Source organism: Bos grunniens, chromosome 3 (genome assembly GCF_055505025.1).
Source record: "Bos grunniens cultivar Pamir isolate PY7600 chromosome 3, Bosgru_T2T1.0, whole genome shotgun sequence".
NCBI lineage: Eukaryota > Metazoa > Chordata > Mammalia > Artiodactyla > Bovidae > Bos > Bos grunniens.
In genome coordinates this window covers 5,726,490-5,748,701 of record NC_141167.1, presented here as the reverse complement: position 1 = coordinate 5,748,701, position 22,212 = coordinate 5,726,490, and the positions used below count along the sequence as shown (strand labels likewise).

General features: G+C 54.1%; 1 protein-coding gene across 1 annotated transcript; it reads right to left on the bottom strand.

The window, feature by feature from the left end:
• Positions 1-412: 412 nt before the first annotated feature.
• On the bottom strand, positions 413-3,670 carry GBX2 (gastrulation brain homeobox 2). Its single transcript, XM_086394200.1, has 2 exons — positions 2,617-3,670; positions 413-1,574 (listed from the first exon to the last, which is right to left on the bottom strand). The coding sequence occupies exons 1-2, from the start codon at positions 3,140-3,142 to the stop codon at positions 1,051-1,053; spliced, it is 1,050 nt and encodes a 349-aa protein (XP_086250326.1). The 5' UTR covers positions 3,143-3,670; the 3' UTR covers positions 413-1,050.
• Between the last annotated feature and the right edge of the window lie 18,542 nt (positions 3,671-22,212).

Below are 22,212 nucleotides of genomic sequence, written 5' to 3'. Positions count from 1 at the left end.
GAAGACTTTTAGCAAAGCCACCCATATCCGCACTCACTGACCCTCCTCCGGCGCCCCTCTCCTCCTCTGGCCAAAGTTTGCCAGCTTCCCAGATACTGGTTAGGCTGAACAGAAGGGAAGAGGTTAGATGTCTAAGGTGGAAATTAGGTTTTCTCGAATTGGTAACCCAATTGGAGCTATTGCTCTATTTAAAACCTGGTGAGCTGTTGCTGGATGGCTCTGGTCCTTCCAGCTTGAGGAGGCCCCGGACAGGGGGTGTTTATGCGGTGCTAGTATCAGACCAGCTGCTCGGCCACTGCGAGCAGGAGGGTCCCTCTATAAACAGTCAAATCTGGACATACTTATGAGACCCAAGAATTGGTCTTTTTTCTCTCTTTCTTGCTCCTTTTTTTTTTTTTTATTCACAAGACTGAGATTGTTTTAATGTCATAACTTATAGGAAAAATAAACTACATTGAAATAAATTAAACACAACGGAGACGTGCTTCAGACAGGGCTCATAGGATATGCAACCCCAGGAAAGAAAGCCAGGCAAAAACCAAAGCAAAGCGAATTTCCAGGCTGCCCCCCCCAAAACGTCTGCTTCTCAGTCAACTAAAAAAGCCAGAATAGAAACAAAAATAAGTGGTGACCGTGTTTGTTCTTGCACATGATGTTTACCTTTGGAAAAGTGTGGAAAGGTGGCTGCTGTGCGTGGCAAGTTGCAGTGGAGGCTTTGTTTTCTTCGGGGAATGTAGGTGGAGGAGGTTACTGGGCAGTTTGGTCCTATAACTTTCAAAATACGGCAGCTGAGATCCAATCTATATAGATATCTATGTACAAAGTAGGATAGTATAATAAATATTTAGTGTGTCTTCCAGGTGTAGCTGTAGCTCCTTCAAAAGCAGTCTTTCAAGCTCGTTAATGGATATACTCTCAATTTGCTTGGGATGTCCAAAGTTGGGGGGTGACTCTGAGCTTTGCTTCAGACATGGTGGAGCCCACCATGGGTTCCCTCCCCGAAGCTGTGGCTTCTCCACGGTGGTCCAGGCCGAGGCTCGCCCTGGGCCCTCAGGGCCGGGCCTGCTCCAGCTGCTGATGCTGACTTCTGATAGCGAACCTGCTGACGTGGACGGGTATGGGGACGACAATCTTGGGGTTCCTGGAGGGCTCCCCTGTCTTGGAATTGGCATTGCCGGCCTTTACCCGTTTCCACTTGGCCCGGCGGTTCTGGAACCAGATTTTCACCTGCACCTCGCTGAGTTTGAGGGCATGCGCGATCTGCGAGCGCTCGGTCAGCGAGAGGTACTTTTTGCAGTGGAACTCCTTCTCCAGCTCCAGGAGCTGCTCGCTGGTGAAGGCAGTCCGCCGCCGCCGGTTCTTGCCCGTGGACGTGGTGCTGCCCGCGGCGCCGCCACTCGGCGGGGTTTCCTCCAGCGCGTGGCCGGGGTCCTCCTCCTTGTGAGCCGCCTGGCCAGTCAGATTGTCATCCGAGCTGTAGTCCAGATCGCTCTCTAGCGAGAAGCTCTCCTCCTTGCCCTTCGGGTCGTCTTCCACCTTTGACTCGTCTTTCCCTTGCCCTCTGACAGCCCCGACTGAAAGCAAAACCAAACGGCATTTTATTACATTTCGCACACTGGCCTGCCTTCCCCGTTCCCACCGTCACTCGGGCATTCCCCCCCCACCTCCCGCAACTCCCCCCTTAGCGGATTGTCTTTCTATGACATTAACACATTGTGATTTCCTGGCCTTTGAGGGGTAGAGAGGGGAGGGGAGGCGTGAGAAAGCTCATGGGAGAGGAGGCGACAGTACAGGCGACGGCCCTTTGCCCAGAACCATCACTCAAGGGGCCGCCGGGCCTCCTCCGCACCCTCCCAGTCTCCTGCAGCTTAATGCAGAAGTTAGCAGACGGCGTGAGGCCCGAGAGAGCGTCCTCTTTGTCCCCGGGGAGGGGGCTGGATGAGGGCTAAGGGGAAGTTCACCATTTATCCTGCCTCTCCCCTCTCCACCCACTCCTCACCCAGCCTGAAAATTCTGTGAACTTCAATTTCATCGCACCCAGAGCCGGGGGGCGCAGGGAGGTGCAGACCCCAGACAGTGTCGGGTTTGGGGTCAAAGAGAAGTTTCGTAGCCTCAGGAGAAGTTCCCACCAGACACCCCAGCACACTCACGCCGTTCCCCTAGGCAAGCGACAAGCCCGGAAAAGGGGGTTAATAGGTCTGGGCGCCCTCAGGCACACGCACTGCAGAGATGCGCAGCCCAGCCCTCTTGCCCTCGAGGCTGAAACCTACCCGGGACCCCAGGTCACAGCGCCGGGGGCTGGGCGGCGTGCAAGACTCCACCAAACTCGCCGGCGGAGAGATTTGCGGCTCCGCGCAGAAGCTGGCCACGGGGCGCTAAATGCACGCCCCCCTTCCCCCCCACCCCCACCTCCCCACTCATTGCGTGGCTCTAAAAGACCACCCCCCGTCCCCGCGGAGGCCCCTCTGGCGCAGCTCGGCCGCATCTTCCCGCTCCTCTGGCCGGGGGAGGCGGGGGCGGGGGTCCCACGGGGGCATGGCCCCATCCCCTCTGTCCCCCGAGGGAACCCGGAGCTGGCGCGCCCCCGCGCCCGGGTCGCGCGCGCCGCCGACTCACCGAGCGACGCCTGCACAGCCTCGGCCGCGGAGAAGGCCAGCAGCGAGCCCTCCTTGGCCAAGAAGCCTTTGCCGTCCTCCGCGTCGGCTTGCAGCGCCTCCGGCTTGTCGAAGTTGCTGCCGCCGCCGGGCAGCTGCTGCGGCGCGAACTTCCGGGCGGCGGCCGCCTCCTGGTGCTGGGGGGACGCCGAGAAGCCGCCTGGCAGCGTGGCCATGAGCGTGGAGGTGAGCGCCATGCCCTGGGCCAAGCTGGAGCAGAAGCCGGTGGGCAGGCTGGGGATCTGATGGTGCGGGTGCGCGGGCGGCAGCGCCGGCTGCAGCGCGGCCTGGGGGAGCGCCGGCGGCGGCGGCGGCGGCGGCGGCAGCACCACCGGCCGGTAGGGCATGAACATGGGGTAACCGGTGTAGACGAAATGGCCGGGGCTGGGCTGCGGCGGGCTGCCGATCAGCGAGTCTATGCTGAAGGCGGTGCTACTCCCCAGCGGGCGCTGCATCATCATCAGCGACGGCGGGAACGCTGCGCTCATAGACGCGCTCGGGAGAGGCCCGCGAGAGGCGAAACGTCCCCGCGCCGCGCCGCCGCCGGGAAGCCCCCCGGGCGCCCGGAGCGCAGCTTGGAGTCACGAGCAGGGGCCGAGCGGGACCCGGAGAGCAGGTGCCCACCTCCCCCGTCAGTCCTGGGCCCTCTGCATGCCGCTGGCAGGCGCGAGTGCGGGCGGTGCGCGGGGGTGAGGCCGTGCGCCCTGGAGTGGAGCGGGCGCCCGGGCCCTCCCCGCGAGGGCTTTCTCCGGAGCTGCTGCCTGCCGTGGGCCCCGCGTCCGGAGCCCTGGCGCGTAGCTCCTGCGGCCCTCGGCCCGGGCCCGCAGCCGTCGGCGCGTCCGTCTGTCTGGCTGGCTGTCGGTCGCCTCCGGCTAGCCGCTGGGGGAGCGCGCGCGAAGCCGGCGCACTTGTCCTCCGCGGGCGCCGCTAGCACCTTTAAATCGCGCTCTTCTTTCTCATTCACATTTTGCCTGCTGCCGGGCCAGGCTCCGCTCACGTGGGGCCTGGAGCCGCCGCCGATTGGCTGCCACCAGGAGTGGGCGGGGCGAAGACGAGACTCCGCCCCTTCCACCGGGACTGGCCGCGAGCTGGCTGTGGGCGCAGCCAGCGCAGCGCGCGGGCCCGCGAACCGGAGCGTGTGCGCCCGGCCGGCTCCGCGCAAACTTGAAAGGGGCGATTGGCACCTCCGAAGCTCGAAACTCGGGTCTCGGCGGCATCATCGGCGGGGGGGGGGGGGGGAGGGGGCCTCCGAGGGTAGCATTCGGGGCTAAACCACGGGTTATTTTCTTTCTTTTATACATGCAAGGGAAGGAAACCTGCTGGGTGCTGCTGCTGCTGCTGCTGCTGCTGCTGCGCCCGGGGTTCGGGCGAGGTTCCCGGAGTTGGGGGCGAGGCCCTTGCCCTTTCAGGTCCGCCCCCTAGGGCGCCTGCCCGGGAGCTGGCAACCCTTTGCCCGCTGCGGGGAACCCTCCAGGTTTCTCACGGCGCCCCGGCATCCCCAGCGGCGCGGGGAGGTGGCCGGTTCCCCCATCCCGAGCCGGGCCCGCCCGCGAGCGATCCCTTCTCATTTTTCATGACATTCTTAATCATCGCACCTATTTACACACTTTGCCGGCGCGCACCAAAATAACAGCCACAATAATTATGATAATAAAGCGAGTCCTTTATCTGCTCCATCCTCGGGGAGGAAGGGGGGAGTTGCTGCGCCGCCGGATTGTATAACGTGAGATTATCCTGATGAAAGCTTTATGATGTTTGCTCAAATAAAAGCTGCGTTTTGTAAATAGGCGCTAATTAAGCACGTTGAGAACGGAGGGAGCGCTCACCCCGGCGCCACCGCCCGGTTTCCAGCGCGAGGACTCGAGGGCGCGCGGTTCCCCTCTGCCTACTGCAGGATGGAGCACGTTCCCTCGGGATGATTTCCCTGTCTCGACAATGGTAAAAAAAAAAAAAAAAAAATCAAAACCCAGAATTTGGGAGTAAGGGAATTGGCGGAGAGGGAGTGGGTGCCAGGAAAGTTCTTATCCCCTTCAGCATGGTAAAAACACAAACTTTCAGCTCTTGTGTTCCGTTTTAAAATGTAATCGTTTCGTGGCAAGGGTAAAAGGTGCAAAGCGCACCAGCGCGCGCGGGGCTTCCACGAGCCTCCAGGGCCTCAGCTCTTACTTCCCGGGTCTAAACGTTTGCCCGAAACGGCCGACAGGCCCCGGGCCCCGGGAGGAGAGGAGAGAAGGGCATTGTTACGCCGGTCATTAAAAATCAGCTCACGCCAAGGAGCTAGTGGTTGGGGAGTTGGCCCGTGTTGGACGTGTGTTATGTATCACTTACAAGCACATTTAATTGGGAGATAAAGATAAATCGATCTTTATGAATTTATCGACCCGATTCTTTGACGCTCTCTTTTTCGCTCTTCTTTCTCCGGCTTTAACCTGAAGGCCCCTCGAGGGGACGTCTTAATTCCGGGCCACCATCTCAGCCGGGAGTCTGGTCGGGGACCCGCTGCCCACCCAAGGGGCCCTGAAGGAGCGAGGGAAGGGTGCCTCCTCAGCGCCCCGGAGTGCTGAGAAAACTCGCTGGCCCCTTTGCCTGCCGCCTTCCTCCTCGCCCCCGCCCCCCGCCCCACCACCACCCGGACAAAGACGTCTCCGGCGCGTTTCCCCACTCCAGGCCGCAGTAATAGATGGCTCCGGCAGCAGGCGGCTTGAAAGGAATTCATTAGGACGCTGCCTGTACTGCCTCCACTCCCTTCACGCCCAGACCCCGAGGTGGCTTAGGCGGAGCGAGGGAAAATGAATTCCCGTTGGGATGGAGGCACGGGGAAGGAGGCGTGTGTAGGCTCTGTAAGCACGTCCTTTCTTCACTCCTGCAAAAGAACCAGAAGAAAAAAAGAAAAAATCGAAGCCCAGGGCAAAAGGCTGCTTTCTTTATGAGCATAATAAATACTGCCTCTCATTATGAGATACTTAACAGACACACCGTCTTGGGAACGGTTACCTTGTTTTCTGAATACTAAGGGGAAAAAACGCGCGGACTGCTTGCTCGTTTTACGTTGATACAGCCGGGTCCCTTCGCTGCTTGACACTGGCATGTCTGTATAAGCTGTTGCTCATTTTAACAAATTTGCCATCCACTTTCCTCTTTTGGCATAAAAACGTTGTTCTATGGACTTCCGTCTTTTGATTACCCTCTGAGAGAGAGAGGTGCCTTTGATTATTTTGGTGATCATTCTGCCTTTAAAGTTCAGCAAGAAGATTTAGGTCTGTTGAATTATAACTCCACTTGAAACAATTTGATGGTGTATTATTTGCCTCCATAAATTGCCGTGGAAAGTATTGACTATAGGGTTTATAATACTAATCTCCTTTTATTAGTGAGTTCAGAGAAGTCTCATCGATATGAATTTTTATTTACTCGTGTGCTTTTTCTGGAATGCAATGCAGCCATATTTTCTCATCTAATGCTTAACTGCTTAGAAAACGACTGTTGGCGTCATAAAAGGATCCCTGTGTTTCGCCGTGATTAACAAGATTCATTCGGGGCACCTCAGCAACCTGCAAAGCGTTCAGAGCGCGGCGACAGTGGATAATAAAAGCCTTTAGAGTTTTTCCTCCGCTCCGTGGAGAGATTTATGAGCAGCGAGAGACAGGTACATGGCTTAGCCATCCTTCGGATTCCGATCTGCCTAGCTGGCGACTGCCTCAAACTGCAGCGCCCTCGGTAATTCAGCGGCCCAGGCTGCGCGGGAAAACCGTCCGGCACACATCTTTGCAACTTTCCTGTAAGAGTCCCTCCCCCGCCCCCGCCCCACTTTCTCCTACGAGGAAGACCGAAAGACGCATCCGTAGGGCGATCCGGGTCCTCCAACTCCAGTGAACTTCGGCGAACTTCTTTTCCCGGGGAACCTCCCGCCCGCCGGGATGAAGTTGGCCCAGCCCCTGGACACTTTCCTCGGCCTGTGCCAGGCTGGTGTCAAGACCGTATTAGGCCACTTAAAACATCAGACGTCAGTAAATGTGACGGTAATTAAGCTGTCGCCACGCTTCGGGGCTGGTCCAGTCAGCTTTTGCACGCAGGTGTATGGATGGAGCCTGAGTATAACATGCTCAGTGCACAAGTGAATGAATATTCATGCCGCTGACTCGCGGTGGCCTGCCGAGTCCAGCCCGGAGGAGGAAGCACCGCGAACCGCCGCGCTGCCACGCTGCCGCCAGGGTCGAGGTCGCGGGTGGTCGTGGAAAGAAGGCAGTGGGAGCCCCGGGTCTCCGAGGGAGCCGAGAAGCCCGCGGGCCTGGCGTGTAGGGCGCTCCGGCCCGGCGCCCAGTCCCAGGCTTCAGGCCGGTTTCTCGGGCAACCACGTTGTTTTTATTTATAGGGACTTTGAGTGGCCTGATCGTTTGGTCATTGCCGCAGCACTTGCTCCTGGCAATAGTTGGGAAATAGCTTGGGATGGGTTTTATTTATGGAAGGGCAATTGGGATTCACACCCAGCTAACCCAGAACAGTCCCTCCCAAGCCCAAGACGAACTTACAAAGGGGTGCTTGTGTAAAATTCCCCATCAGACACACCAATTTGCAAGTAGCAGAAAGCATTGAAGCCTCATCTTTTTAAACTATTTTATTCAGCCTTTTTTTTTTTTTTTTTAATCTGAAAGCCCAAAATAGACTCCATGTGGTTCTAAGTGAAGTCAGCCCTTGGCTGGCTTTGAAATAGCTCCTGCAATTATGTAAAAGAGCCATTCACCAACAGGACGGAATTAAAAGGGATCTCGCCCGCTTCCCTTTCATTGCCAACCTCTCATGTTTGGCTTTTCAAAGCACTTCCAACACGATGTCTTTCTCCAGGACAAAAGGCAGAACAAAAAAAGTCCCCAAACTTGTAAATTGAACGTCAAGGGAACTTTAAACAATTTAAAGCCCATAAATAATGATAAAGGGGACTGGCAAAAAAGGCAAACCCATTCAATTAATAGAGTTTCCCAAGCAAAGATCAAGTGGTTTATAAAATAAAAGTCTTTGGTTTCATTATTCTGCTCCTTGGCCCTGCAGAAAGCAGGACGGATTTCTTTCTTTTTTTTCTTTCCAAAGCGCCTTGAAGAAGAAACACTTTACAGGACCGTGTGTGCAGCGGCATTCTTAGGTAGAAAGTTTTGCTTTGTGTCCCCCACCTTCAAAACTGCATAAACAAAACCACCAACAAGAAACGTGAAGACTTTTTTTTTTTTTTTTTTGCATATCCTTGGAAGAGTTGGAAATTGTTCCCCCTGGCCCTGCAGGCGGGGAAACATGACCCTCACACCTGCGCCGCCCTTCCCTCCACAGCGCGGAGAAACTCACGGAGCCACGGCCGTGTGGCCCTCGAGCGGAGCCCGGGTGGGATCCGGGGACCAGGGTTGGGTGGGTGGGGGGCTCCTGCGCCGCCCGGGAGCTCCGGGGCTGCGGGCAAGGACGCGCCAACGGCGCACCCGGGCGCAGGCTGCGAATGCCTGGAGACCCAGGTTTCTCGCACCCCACGTTGGCCTAGGTTCCTGAGACAGGGTCTCGGCGTCCAAGGGTGCAGGCAGGGGTCCGGGTTCCTTTTCGGAAGAGCCCTGAAGGTTGGAGTGGGAATCTCATGACCACCGAGGGGGTAATGGATTGCCTGCCATGCTGTCCCTGGAAGCCCCGCGCCGGCGCATCTCCGTGGAAGCACCCAGGCCGGCGCAAAGGGGCTCCTCGGCGGGCACTGAGCACGGCCGGCCTGGGGTTCCATGCTCTGAGGACGAAGCATCGGGCGGAGGCCGGCTCGGCAGCCGGCCCGAGGGCGGTAGTGGCTGGACAGAGCCTGGGGAGCCGGCTCGGTTGCGCCGGGGTTGGGGGGCGGTAGGGGGCGGGGGGAGTAGAGCGCGCTTGGGTTCCCCGGGGGCTGGCTCCCGCCGAGGCCGTCCTGAACCCCAGGCCTGGGATCGCCGCGAAGGCAGGCACAGGCCGCGCGGCACTTCTCACCTGCCTTCATGTCCACGCAGCCGCCCCCTCGGATCCGCGCGGCCCCACCTTTCGGGGACTTCAAACGCGCCCCGCCACCCAGCGCCGGACTTTTCATCTCCCCGCACGGGGGGGGGCATTGTTTGCGGGGACTTCACAGAGATGCTAATCCGTCGGTCGCAGAGCCAGTGGCCCAGGGAGGCGGGCAGAGGGCACCGAGGGGTGAGAAGGTGCGCCAGCCTGGGTTGGGAGCCGCCGGACGGGCACCCCTCCCGGAATGCCGGGGTCAGCCGCTCTCCGCCTCCCGTCCTATCCCCACCCTCCCGCCTTGTCCTGGCAGCGGCGGACACACAGTGACAGGCCTGGGCCGGCCGCAGCCAGCGTCCAGTTGATGCTCAAGAGGGAAGCAACCGATGGCCAGCGTGCCCTCCGCTTCCAGCGCTCCGGGGGAAAGTGTGTCCAGGGAGACCCAGTCCAGGGACTCCGGACTGGAGTCTCTGGGGCCTTCCAGGCCTCCCAAACCGGGGCCTCAGCTGCCACCCCTCGAGGGCCCCGACCCCCTGCAGGGGTGTTGTCTTTTAAAGGGGACGAGGTTTATCTAGAGTTCATCCATTTAACCCTTTGGAAACCACATTGCAGGGAGTAAGGGAGTGTTTGGATCAACCGCCAACCACATCAAGGGCGCTGCTCCAACTTCAGCTTCTACAGGGATGGAAGGAAAAGCGGGGATGCTCCCAGGCAGAACTCGTCTCTCCTTTTCTGCAGGGATATTTGCAAAGCAGGGCTGCGTTTCCTCCGCTTGCCGCCCCCTTCGATTAAGGAACTGTGACCCAGAAAGGCTGTCACAGGACAGGGCAGGGCACTGGCTGTAAACAGAGGGGAGGGATGTTGGCTTAATGGGGAGGGAGACTCAGCACAGCCTCTGCCCCTCCCAGTGAATCCCTCAGTGGATTTCTGGGGTAGGGGGAGAGGTCATTGTAAAAAGTCTGCTTATCAATAAACTCATCTTGGAACCTCAAGGGTAGGTACCTCTGTAACTGACCCACCCAGCTCCGCTGAGGTTTTCCCAAAGGACAGCTCTGACTCTCCAAGGTCTGTCTTATATGACAGAGGTTTCCCACAGGAGGACAGGAGAGGGTGTGGGCTGATGGGGGTGTGGAGAGCTGTTTGATTAAGATCAACCGTTAAATGCAGATAACGCAGTAGATGCGGAAGCCCTCTGAAAAGGTAAGCAGGAACACCTCACTGGCAGCAGGGCACCTGACTCACAGGGCCAGGAAGTAAGAGGGCTTAGCCCCTGCATCGCTGGAGGAGAAGCCCAGTGTGGATCCTGGATTCGCAAGGGAGGGAGGGACTTGGAAGCCACCAAGAACCAGCGCCCATGAGGATGGCAGTCCGTGGAGGCGGGCCACAGGACTCAACCCCACCCCCACCCCGCCCCACCCCCACCCCTCAGACTCTGAACCCTCACTTTCCTGGGCTCCTTTGCTCATCGACCTGAGGGTGGTGTAAGTCATGGGCCCCAAGAGGGTGGGCCAGTTTCCTGGTCATCTGCGTTTGTCAGGCTGGGACACGCCTGCACTGTTTCCTGGTTCAAACACACACACACACACACACATTGTCCTCATCACGCACGTACACATACGCATGCACACACACACACACACACACTGTCCTCATGATGCACATACACACATACACACACAAGCCTACACTATTTCCTGGTTCAAACACACACACCGACACACACATATACACACTGTCCTCATCGCGTGCACACACACACACACACACGCACACACACTGTCCTCAGCCCAGTGCCTGAGAAGGCTGGAGTGGGACTGGAAGGAGGCAATCCTTGTTTGCAGGTCTCTAAACAAACCTCTACAACCTGCCACCTCACATCCCCCCAATATGCAACCCCTTCTTGGTGGGGATCAAAGAGACAACTGCAAATGCTGATCTCCCGGCCTCTGAAACAGAAGCATCTCTTTGAGTTTCCTCCATTGATCATCTGAAAGACAGAGTGCTCAATTTGCATAAGTTTGCTATCAGCAATTATATTTTCCTTCGGGGTGCAGTCTGCAGTCGCCAAACTTTATAGTGAGAAGGAACCAAGAGGCAGGGTAGAGAGCAGACCCGGTCCCCCCACCCGCGTGCCCATGCCCACGCCAGCCTGTGTTTTCATTTCAGGAGAACACCAGACAGGAAGAGGAGGGGAAGAGGAGAATGCTTCTTTGAGACCCGGTGGGAAAAACCCAGGAAACTTCAGAAGGCTGTCCCCCTCACTTCCCTAGGAGACATTTCTGCGTTTTGCAGGAAATGAAAGTATTTTTCATGGGGTGTGTTGCTCCTTGCATACGTAGGTTTGTTGAAAGAGCGTTTTGTTTTTGAACGATGAACAGGGTGTTAAAGACAGGCTGTTCATACCTTACTATGTTGTATTTATCCTGCACACACCACCCCCTCGGGGGTAATTTATTCTTGTAGCTCCTTCACACCCAGTTACTGAGCGGGGCCATGCTGAGGCTACTGTCCCTTGCAGGGGACTCGAAGGTTGCTTCTGGGCGCTTCCGTCGGTGTCCCTTGCCTGTTCTGATCAGGCCACAGGGGAGCAGCCATGGAGGACAGTCACAGACCCCATAGCCCGGCAGAGGTGAAAGCTGGGCGGATGGGCCCCCTTCCAGCCATCTGCCCCTTAACTCTCCTCCTGGACACTTGGGGCTACCTTATCTCTTGGTTGTTATAATTTTCCCTGTCCTCAAGTTTCTCTCCCACCCACTTAAACTGCAACCAAAATGAAACAAGAAAAACCCAGAAAACTTAAGAGATGGGAGACTTCTTAACGTTCTTTCTAACCCCCAAGCCCTTGAAATTCAATGCGTTCAGCATATTGTAAGTTGTTTGGAAATTTATGCTTTAACATGTAAAGAAGTGAGTAATTTATTGTGGAAGCAAATTTTGCATTGACAATTTAATTTTAATAACCTAATAAGGTTATTTCATATCTGCAAACAGAAGTCGAAGAAGTACCATATATTTAATAAATTCACCAGGAAAAGGCGGGAACCAGTTTTACTTAAGGCTTCAAAATTTCAAACGTATTAGTCCGCAAATACGTCTCCGGAATCTAGAGCGCCGCCTACGGTCCATGCGGATAATGACATCTGCTTTAGGGCTTGTTTGGGCTCTGGGATTCCAAGGGAATTGAAGCTGGCTCCCCTTTTGCAGGATTAGAAGGTCTGAGAAGTCTGTTATTTTTCATGTCTACAGTTGCACAAGAAAAAGTCTCAATTTCTTTCCATTTCAGACGTCTAGGCTAAAAGAGAAGGCTTTGTCACAAATGAGGGGGGTAAAAATCAGACCTCCATGATTACACAAGGCATTAAGAAATACCATCAGATTTTGGACGTGATTATAGAAAACCCACGTAGGCTCTCTTTAAAGTCCATGTAAAGTTCTCCTGGTTCTTTGACTCACTCTGAGCAGGGACTAGAAGCGGAAAGGATAAGAGACCCTCTGACATCTAGGCCTAAAGTGTCTGGGTGCACCTCTGAACCCACCCCGGCCTCTGTTTTTCCATCTGCGTAATGGGCCGAACGCCTGCTCTGTCTCACCAGCGGTCTGACTGAGTCCCTAAAGCGCAGATAATCAATAGATTGCTTTTGTTACGGGTAGTCGTAGGGACCCAGCTAGATCACGTAGCACATGGTGGCAGGGCGCCTGGCCCGCAGAGGATGGTGGGGGTGGGGGGTGGGACGGTGTCTCTAAATTGCAAGCACGGCCCGCCAGCCTCCGGAGTGATGCAGGTGTTGGGTGCACGCGGGGCGGCCAGGGGCGCAAGCCTGTGCGCTCAGAGTGAGTCTCAACTTGGGGCCGTCTCTGATCTCAAGACTCTTGAGCATTTAAAAACAAAGCACAGGCCACCAGTGGGTCAGGACGCAGGATGTATTTAAGGACGCCTGCCCGGGGTGGAGAGAGGTTCCGAAGCGCCGCCTCTGAGGGGTTCGGCAGGCCGTCCTCCTCTTTGCCGAGGCGGAGACGCAGGGGCCCTCGGAGGGTCCCTCTGCAGGGCGCGCTGATCACTAAGTTCAGCGTTAGGAGGGCGCGCTGGGCACCGCCTTCCCAGGGAGACGAGTTCTCGTCGTTTCAGATTATTTCATTTTAAATAAAAGATCTGTAAACTGTGCGAGTTAAACGAACAAAGCTCAAACACATTCCTCTTTGGGGGAGGGAGACTCAGGTTCGATCCCTGGGTTGGGAAGATCCCCTGGAAGAAAGCCTGGCTACCCACTCCAGTTTTCTCGCCTGCAGAATCCCATGGACAGAGGAGCCTGGAAGGCTACCGTCCATGGGGCCGCAAAAGAGTCACGACTGAGCCACTAACACAGAGGCGAGCCGAGTATTTTGGCCTCTTACTTCCACCCAAATGCCTCTCCCCAGAGCCCCCATCCTGATCCCACCGGTAGGGACACTGAGGTGGACGAAACTGGGGGGCGGGACGGAGCCGCCCGCCGAGGCCTGAGGGCTGACCGGCGCTCTGCGTCTGCTCTCGCCGCAGAAACCTGGCTCTAGCGCGCTCCCTGCGGGCAGAGGCCGGGATTGGCCCCTTGGAGCCAGGGAGCCAGGCTGCCCAGGCTCGGGCACCAGGGGCGCCGCGTCAGGTCTGCACGGGGACCAGGCCCTCGCACTTTCAGACGTCCGTTCTCTGAGCAGCAGGAGCCTGATCACCTCGTTTCAGGTGTGTGTTTGTAGGGGGGCGATTTTTACCGCCCCCCACCAACTAGATTTTTTTTGGGGGGGAGGGTGGAGAAAGGAGCAAACATCTCCAGTTTTAATGTGGCCCAATTATCTCGTTTGCACGACTTAAAGTGTTTCTCTTTAATTCATTTCAATCTAGTAAATATGCTTCGGCAAGTAGCTAATTTCTTAGGGATGGCTTCGCGTCGTCATTTGCATATAAAGCGCGTCGGAAGCCGCCCCCATTTCCTGGTGCGCGCGGGTCGCAGCCAGCTGGGCCACCTCCTCCGGGAGGGACGCCTGGGTTTGGCCGGGTAAGTCTCGCAGGCCGTGGTCAGTGACAGGGCCCGGGGCTTGGGGGTGGTGGGGGGGGGGCGGGTGGAGAGCGACTGGGCACGGGGGCCAGGAAGGGGACAGGCCCCTCCCTGGAAGCCCCCCTCCGCTGGCGCGCCACGGCACCACCTTAAAAGCCCCTCTGCTCTTATCTCGGGATGGGGCGCCCTTGGTGGCCACAAGAGTGCGAGGGTCGGGGGCCGCATTTATCCCCAAGTGCGGTTATTAAATCGCGTCTGGAGATAGATGGACGTGGATACCGCGGCGGGTATCGCAGCGCTCAGTTGAGCAATCTTCTGGCTTTAAATTCCGAATAAAAGTCTCAAATATTCCCGGGTCAGGGGGGCACTGTCTCATTAAAACCACTCTCGTCCTGAAACTGCAATGCAGACATTAAAGTGCAGTATTTTTCAATTAGAGCTGACGAATTCAATCAAAATTCCATAGATTAGGATGAAATGAGGCATGGGTCATTTACAGGGGAATTTAATTGCCGAGCCATTAGACAAATAGTATATTTGCCATTCCCGCGTTATCCATCATTTTCGACATCAATACCGGGGCCGCGTCTCCCCGTCCCGCAGCCGCCCGGCGTCGGCTGTAAACACTCCCTTCCCTGTATCTTCTGATTATATCTGATTTCATTTAGGGCCATGGGGGATTATAAATGTTCACGCAATCAAGTTCATTAGGACTTCAAATCGCATTTCTGATTGGGATCGCTCTGCCGCTGTCCTCGGAGCGCCTTTCAAACCCCAGGACGAGGCTTTCGAAAACATCTTTTTTTGAATTTAAAGCTTCACAGCCTTTTGTCTTCCGACGCCCCCTCCCGCCTCCCTCCGGGCGGCCTCGCGCTCCTCCGGCCTCCCTTGAGGGGCAGCAGCCCTGAAACCAGATATCCCGGGGCGGGGGCCCCACGCCCCCATGCTCTCCTGGCGGGGCTGGGTGGTGGGGGGCACTGCGAGCTGCCCAGGCAGGTTTCCCCCCCGCCCAGACACCCCTGCCCACCCCCCGCTAGGCTAAGAACCCCCCGCGCGGCCGGCCGCAGGGCACTGATCATCCGGAGACGTGGACCACCGGGCGCGGGGGGGACCGGCCCCGCGTGTTCGCGGATCGCGGGTGGGCGCGGGGTTCCGGGCATCCTTCACCGCCGGCCCCGCGCCGCGGATTCTAAGTGGAGCTCCGGGCATACTGGAGTCATGCGGCCGCAGGCCTGTGGGCAGTATCGGGCCCGACTCTGGGACCCTGGGGACGGACACACGGGACCCCTTTCGGGCTAGGCCCTTTCGCTCCAGAGACCCAGGGGCGGGGGCGAAGCCAGCGAAGCAATCCTCTCTTATTAACAAACCCAAGAAACAAAGGAGCAGCCTCTTCCAGGGAGAGCTCGACAAGAAAGAGTCGAGATATCCCTTCCAGCGCAGCTGAAAAATAATAGCTTAATATTAACTGCTTCTCATAAAAATATACTTCCACAGAGATACAGTTACAAGAAGAAGACCTTCATTTTACCCCCGTACTCTGTGCTCATCACTGTTAGCTGCCTCAGTAATTTAATTGGAATGAAACGTGAGAAATGTGTCATTTTTGAAGAATTTATGCATCACTTACTAGAAATCTCATTGTGTTAACTAGGAGCCCACTGCGTTCTGTTTAGAACCCATAATCACATTTTTATGTTTCTGTATGAGGAGTTAATGTGACCTCCTGTTTTTAGCAGATAAAAGAAAAATGTCTTTTCCTGTAACATCTGTATCAAACTCCTGCTTGCCCAAAGTGGGAGGAAGTCCTGTTGCCCCGATGTTTTCCCAACTTACCAACTTTTTCCAGATCCGGGAAAAGATATGTGAATGGGAAAAGTGCCTGCCGAATGAATAATTACACACCGAATTAAAACCCTGCATTAAACATAGTCGACAGCGAATACTGCATTCTCAATCATGTTTATTGCTTACAAATTGCATTACAAAGAAATCTACTCTTTTTATTGGAGTGATTAAGCAGAGCGTTAGGGCTGAAGAAATACCATTCTGGAAGATGAGATGAAGGCTGAAAACCCAGCTAGTTACAGCACAGTGGCAAATGTATAATTTTGTTAAAGTACACGTTGAACACTCAAATGAGGATTGGGCCGTCGTTATGGCATCATAAAAGAGTCAACTTAAAATTATATTTATTTAGAAACACATTGCCTATAAAATGCGCATATTTAATACAAAGGAAGTAGGCAATGCCATAATCAATATTTTAATTACGGATTTTTTTAAATTATAGCAGCATAATTCTATATGATATGTCACGATTCTATAGTTTTCCTACACCCTCCTCTCCTTTTTCCTATGAGTCAAAATCTTGTTTTCTTCTCTTTTTAATTCTGGGGAGAGCCGGTGGGTGGGCAGGGGAAGACCGTTTGCTTATGGCGCCACCTGCAGGACTTCACGAAAATAAGTTTCAAGGCTGGAATCCTTCCGCCTGACCCTAGAAACTGACCTCAGGCTTATTTTAGCAATTTAATGAGATTAATTTTTGTTTTAAAATAGAAAGATGCTGACAATTTCAAGACAAGCCCCGGGGTTTTAAATGCCTACCGAAAGCCAAAAATAAGATGCAGTATTGATCCTAGTTGAAACTTTGGGACTTTTGAATATCCAAAGTGCACATAGAAAATTTGACTAAGGAATAATTTATTCTTGAAATAATGGAATAAAAGATGCAATATTCCGGGTTTATCACTTGGTCCTTGGGCAGCCCTTAAGAGATGAAAAGCACTTGGCAAGCTAATAACATCCGCGATTGCAGTGATTAAGCTCTCTCAGACGTCCGCGTCAGGACCGGTCACGAGCAGACCGGCTCATTCTCCAAGCCTGTGTTTTATGCTGTTTTTGTAGAGGGTTAAGTGTCCTTTGCCAAAGTTCAACAGCCTGCCCCATCAACATGAAAACATAAGGTTTATTTCGAAGATGGAAACCGTGGTGCTTATATACAGTTACTGGGATTTGCAAATGCTTCTTAAAGAGTCGTTTTGATTTTCTTCAACACATGCGAAATTGATGATTATTATGTAACTTAAAATTAAATGGATTTTGAGTACACTAGAAAGAGAGGCCCAGGGCTGTGTTCAGAATTTCAAGCACGGCACATCACGTGGTGCCGTGTCTGTGTCCTGCCTGCCTGTGGGCTGTGTCTGTGACTCTCGTGCTGTCCAGGGGATGGTCGTGCTGGAGAGGGGCGAATCTTCTCAGGACCCTTGTTGGCGGAGAACCTCATGTGTGCATTTTGTGTTTTCACCCCTGCTACAAGTTTTTTCACTGTTATTTTATTTTTTGCTTAATCAAGAAAATTGCTAGCAGGAATTAAAGTCTGAAAAACTATCAATGAATTCCATCCCATCTGATGATTAAGATAACCCCCAAACCACCACCATTTTGTCCCATACACTCAGCCGTAAATCAGGGATCCTTTTTAGCACGTCTGGAGTCACTAGAACCAGCGTGACTCTGTGGTCACATGGCAGTTGTATGAACGTGAAGTCGCTCGGTTGTGTCTGACTCTTGTGACCCCATGGACTGTAGCCCACCAGGCTCCTCTGTCCATGGGATTCTCCAGGCAAGGATACAGGAGTGGGTTGCCATTTCCTTCTCCAGGGGATCTTCCCGACCCAGGGATCGAACCCGGGTCTCCTGCATTGCAGGCAGATGCTTTACCCTCTGAGCCACCAGGGAAGCCCTGGCAGTTGTATAGCCAGAGGTAATAAAGTTGGAGGGAAAATATTCCTCTGCTATCTTTTTCCTTTTTAGTAGTAAGAGCATCTGCTCTTTTATTACCTTCTGAATTTTGAACCATGTGAATGCGTCATTAAACACTACATTTAAAATTAAAGAAAGTTTAGGTCTTATGGAACTGAGTTTATGTAATATACTCAGAGGTAAAAGCAATGATGTTTTATGTGAACTGTTTAAGAATGGAAAACATTTTTACTCTTTAATAAAAGAAATACCAGGCTATGTTTTTTCCCCTGGAAAAGAAGATAGCCAAGATAATTCTAGCTTTAAAGCAGAAGGTAGTTGCAGATGTTTTCTCAGCTAACTTACTTCTCTCCCCCAATATCTTTTCTCTCTCCCTCCTTCCTCTCTTCCTTTTCTTAGTCTTGTCCTTCTCCTCCCCTCTTTTCCTTCTCTTATCTATGTGGAATTATGCAAGTCCCCTTCATTTCAGAACTTCCTCCCACGTGGAGCATAGGGCAGGACTAGACAGTCAGCACTATCACAGATTTTTCAGTTATTTTATTTTTTGCTTTGTTGTTGTTCAGTCGCTCAGTCTAGTCTGACTCTTTGCAACCCCAAGGGCTGCAGCACACCAGGCTTCCCTGTCCTTCACTATCTCTAGGAGTTTGCTCAAACTCAGGTCTGTTGAGTCAGTGATGCCATCCAACCATCTCATCCTCTGTCACCCCCTTCTCATCCCGCCTTCAATCTTTCCCAGCATCAGGGTCTTTTCCAGTGGGTCAGTTCTTGGCATCATGTGGTCAAAGTATTGGAGCTTCAGCTTCAGCATCAGTCCTTCCAATGAATATTCAGGGTTGATTTCCTTTAGGATGGACTGGTTTGATCTCCTTGCTGTCCAATAAAATTCTTGGGGATGAAATAATGAAGACGAATTCTTTGGCAGTGGAGGAATTTCAGGCAGTTATAGGGAGATGTCTGGGGTTCACTGTGAGAATCATGTTGTTTTTAAGCAGTAATTTGGGGGAATTGTGTCTTTGAAATGTAATAATTGGTCATTATTTGTCAGAGTTTTAGAAATGTGAAGTCAATGTGGGGAATTCCCTGGCAGTCCAGTGGTCTGGGACTCCGTGGTTTCATTGCTGAGGATGCGGGTTCAATCTCTGGTCAGGGAACTAAGGTCCTGAAAGCTATATGGTGCGGTTTTAAAAGAGTTCTACTTTGTGGCGGGACTCCAAAACATATTTACAATTTAGTGCATTTCAGAAGTGCAACCAAAGTGTTCTCTGAGGAGGATGAAGTGGAGAGGGGAGCTTGAAGAATAGGCTGTGTCCGACCGGCAGTTTCACTCAGATTCTCATTTGCAAAATCCCGTGAGGATAGGGCTCCTGAGTGGCTGCTGGGGCTGTATTTCTTACTGTGTGCCTTCCTCGTTTGTTCTCATAAATAACGTCGCTTTGCTTTTCCGTTTTTACAGTCTTTATCCCAGCATTAGGCTATTTCCTTCTAACAATAAGACAATCGTAATAACAGAAGGAGCCGTTTATGCTGCTCCTTCTCCTGACCACTTCTGGCTCTGAGGCTTTGCACTGTGCACTCCTATTGAGTGTACCAACCACGGGTAGGGGCGTCACCCAAGCTCGTTAGCAATGTTAAAGTTCCCAGACCCGCAGAATCCAGGCCCCACTCTGGATGCCAGTGTCAGAGTCCACCTTTTAACAAGATCCCTTTGGAGCGGAGAAGCCTGCTGCTGTCATGCGCGATCTCGCTGAGTCCTACCCCAGTTCGAGAGGTGTGCATGCATTCACTTCCCAGCTGAGCAAACTGCAGCCAATTTCGGTTAAGGAACGGTTCCTCTTGCTCGGTGGAGCAGCCTGGATCTGAAGCCCTACGTCTGGGGTGTGACTGTGGACTCCTCCAATGTATTGCATCCCTTTCCAGGACAAAGTAACTTCCCAGAGTCTCCCTGGGGCTTCCCCGTGGCTGAGCGGGTGAAAAATCCGCCCGCAATGCAGGAGATGCAGGGGACTTGGGTTCGATCCCTGGGTTGGGAAGACCCCCTGGAGGAGGGAATGGCAGCCCTTGCCAGAATTCTCATCTAGAGAATCCCATGGACAGAGGAGCCTGGCAGGCTATAGTCCATGGGGTCACAAAGAGTCAGACAGCACTGAAGTCACTTAGCACACACACACTGTGTCTCACTGGGACCGCATCTTCTCGCCTGCTTCATGGCTCCTCACAGCCTGTGCAGTGAAGTTCAGAATCCTCGAGGCCCTCCTGATTTGCCTCCCAGCTCCTCCAGCCCTGCCTCCCTCCAGCTGTGAAAGCATGGGGACCCTCCCCTCAGGACCAATCACTGTCCCTCCATAGTATGCAACTTCCTGCACCCCAGCCTTTGTTCAACTTTTCCTTTTGACCCAGTGGTGGCTCCTGAATGTCTATGTAGAAGAGGCTTGGGGAGAGCCATCTGCCCGAGGTGTGTGTGTGTGTGTGTGTGTGAGGTCTTGAGCTGTGCTTACGTAGGTCAGGTGAGCTGTCCATCTCAAAGGGCAGGGTGTGGGTGGGTCAGCTGTCTTATGCCTCCCATGGCCTGACCCGCTGTGTTGAAACCTGACCATCCCTCAAGACCCAGCCTGGCTCCTCCTTTTGTGACAACCGCCATCACTGGGTGGCCCTGCCAGGTCCCCTCTTCAGCACCGCAGTGGGCTTCACCCATGGCGCAGACAACATCCAACCTTAGACAGCAGTCATCTGCTGCCGTGTGAAGCGCCCTTCCAGACTGCCACGGTGGGGTGGTGTCCCCGCCAGCCCGAGGTTCATCCCAGCTGCACTGTGCGCTGCTCAAACTGGAAAAAAAAATGGAGCCACTGCTTATCCTCAGAGGATGCTCACAGAGTCCTTGTTGTAAAATATGGGGTTTAACTTCTGAGGTCTAGTAAGGCCAACAGAAGGAGAAGGCAATGGCACCCCACTCCAGTGCTCTTGCCTGGAAAATCCCATGGACGGAGGAGCCTGGTGGGCTGCGGTCTATGGGGTCACAGAGACTCGGACACGACTGAAGCGACTTAGCAGCAGCAGCAGCAGCAGCAGGGCCAACAGAGGGCTTCCCCTGTGGCTCAGCAGTGAAGAATCTGCCTACAACGAAGGAGACACGGGTTTGATCCCTGCATCAGAAAGATCTCCTGGAGGAGGAAATGGCAACCCACTCCAGTATTCTTGCCTGGAAAAATCCCATGGACAGAGGAGCCTGGCCAGCTATATAGCCCATAGGGTTGCAAAGAGTTGGACACAACTGAAGTGGCTTTAGTACGCCTGCATGCAAGGCCAACAGATGAGAAGAGAGATCTTCAGACCAGTGAAGAGATAGTTTATTACTCACAGTTCCCAAGAGAAGGGCCACACCACATGGGGGAGCACCAGGGTTGGTCAGGAGGTGGGGGCCGGGGGAGGAGATGTGGGCAGGAGCCTTGACTGCAGTTTCCATGGGGATGGATACATGGGCACAGGACTGGCTAATCTCAACAACTGCAGTGGGCTCAGAGGCAGAGGGGCTTGCCCCCAGGTGTCTGGGTGGCCCTGGTTGGGGCGGTGGGCGGGGGGAGATAGGGACAGGAGATCCAGGGAGGTGGTAGGGGTGTGAGCCCTGGGGTGGTTGAGTTGTATTTGAAAAGGATGCTTGGGGGCACATTGTTTATTGTCTTTAAGAACTGGCTAGCCCGGGGAGGGGCGGTGGGCAGTCCCGGTCCGAAAGGCCCCAGGTGTCAAAGCACCAGAATATAAAAAATATAAAAACATGGTTAATCCAGTCCTAGGCGTTAGAGCTTCCTCCTGTTACAGATGCTCAGGCTGGGCTGAGGGCAGCCTCCACGAGCCTGTGTCTGTATCTGGCATCCGGAACTGTCCCCCACAGCCGGATCAGCTGGGTCTGCTGGGGCCATTGGACAGAAGACGCGCACAGGGTCAAAGTGTCTGCTCACCACCCCTCCAGCATCCTCCGAGGGGCTCTGGGCGGTGACGCGCTCAGAAGCACCAGTGGGCTCCTGGGCAGGGGCTCTGGTTACGGAAGCACGCGTCCTCCTCTCTGCATACGGATCTCTGTCATGTTTGGAGGGGCAGAGCCTTCCCGGGGGGCTGAGCTCTAGGAGGGGTGTAATGTTTTCCCGCCCTAAGTCAGAGGGTCTGAAGTTTGGGGACAGGGCCAGCAGGACTGTGGCTGAACCATCGTGGGCAGGGAGACCAACTCTGGGAAAAATACATACACCTTTTAGTTCAACCTCTGTGGAAAGGTAGTCCATGTGGTCATGTATGGATGTGAGAGTTGGACTATAAAGAAAGCTGAGCGTGGAAGAATTGATGCTTTTGAACTGTGGTGTTGGAGAAGACTCTTGAGAGTCCGTTGGACTGCAAGGAGATCCAACCAGTCCATCCTAAAGGAGATCAGTCCTGGGTGTTCATTGGAAGGACTGATGCTGAAGCTGAAACTCCAATACTTTGGCCACCTGATACAAAGAGCTGACTCATTGGAAAAGACCCTGATGCTGGGATGGATTGGGGGCAGGAGGAGAAGGGGATAACAGAGGATGAGATGGTTGGATGGCATCACCGACTCGATGGACATGAGTTTGAGTAAACTCCGGGAGTTGGTGATGGACAGGGAGGCCTGGCGTGCTGCAGTCCATGGCGTCGCAAAGAGGTGGACACGACTGAGCCACTGAACTGAACTGAACTGAACTGAACTGTGGAAAGGTACTTTGTGATACATGTGCTGTGACATTCAGTTTCAATTCTCACAAGCAACGCTGAGA

What these genes read in the sequence shown, in the direction of transcription:
- GBX2 (XM_086394200.1), bottom strand. Translation starts at nt 3,142, where the DNA reads ATGAGCGCAGCGTTCCCGCCGTCGCTGATGATGATGCAGCGCCCGCTG. An exon ending in GGCTGTGCAGGCGTCGCTCG is followed by an intron (nt 1,575 to 2,616) that starts GTGAGTCGGCGG and finishes TTTTGCTTTCAG; the next exon opens with TCGGGGCTGTCAGAGGGCAA.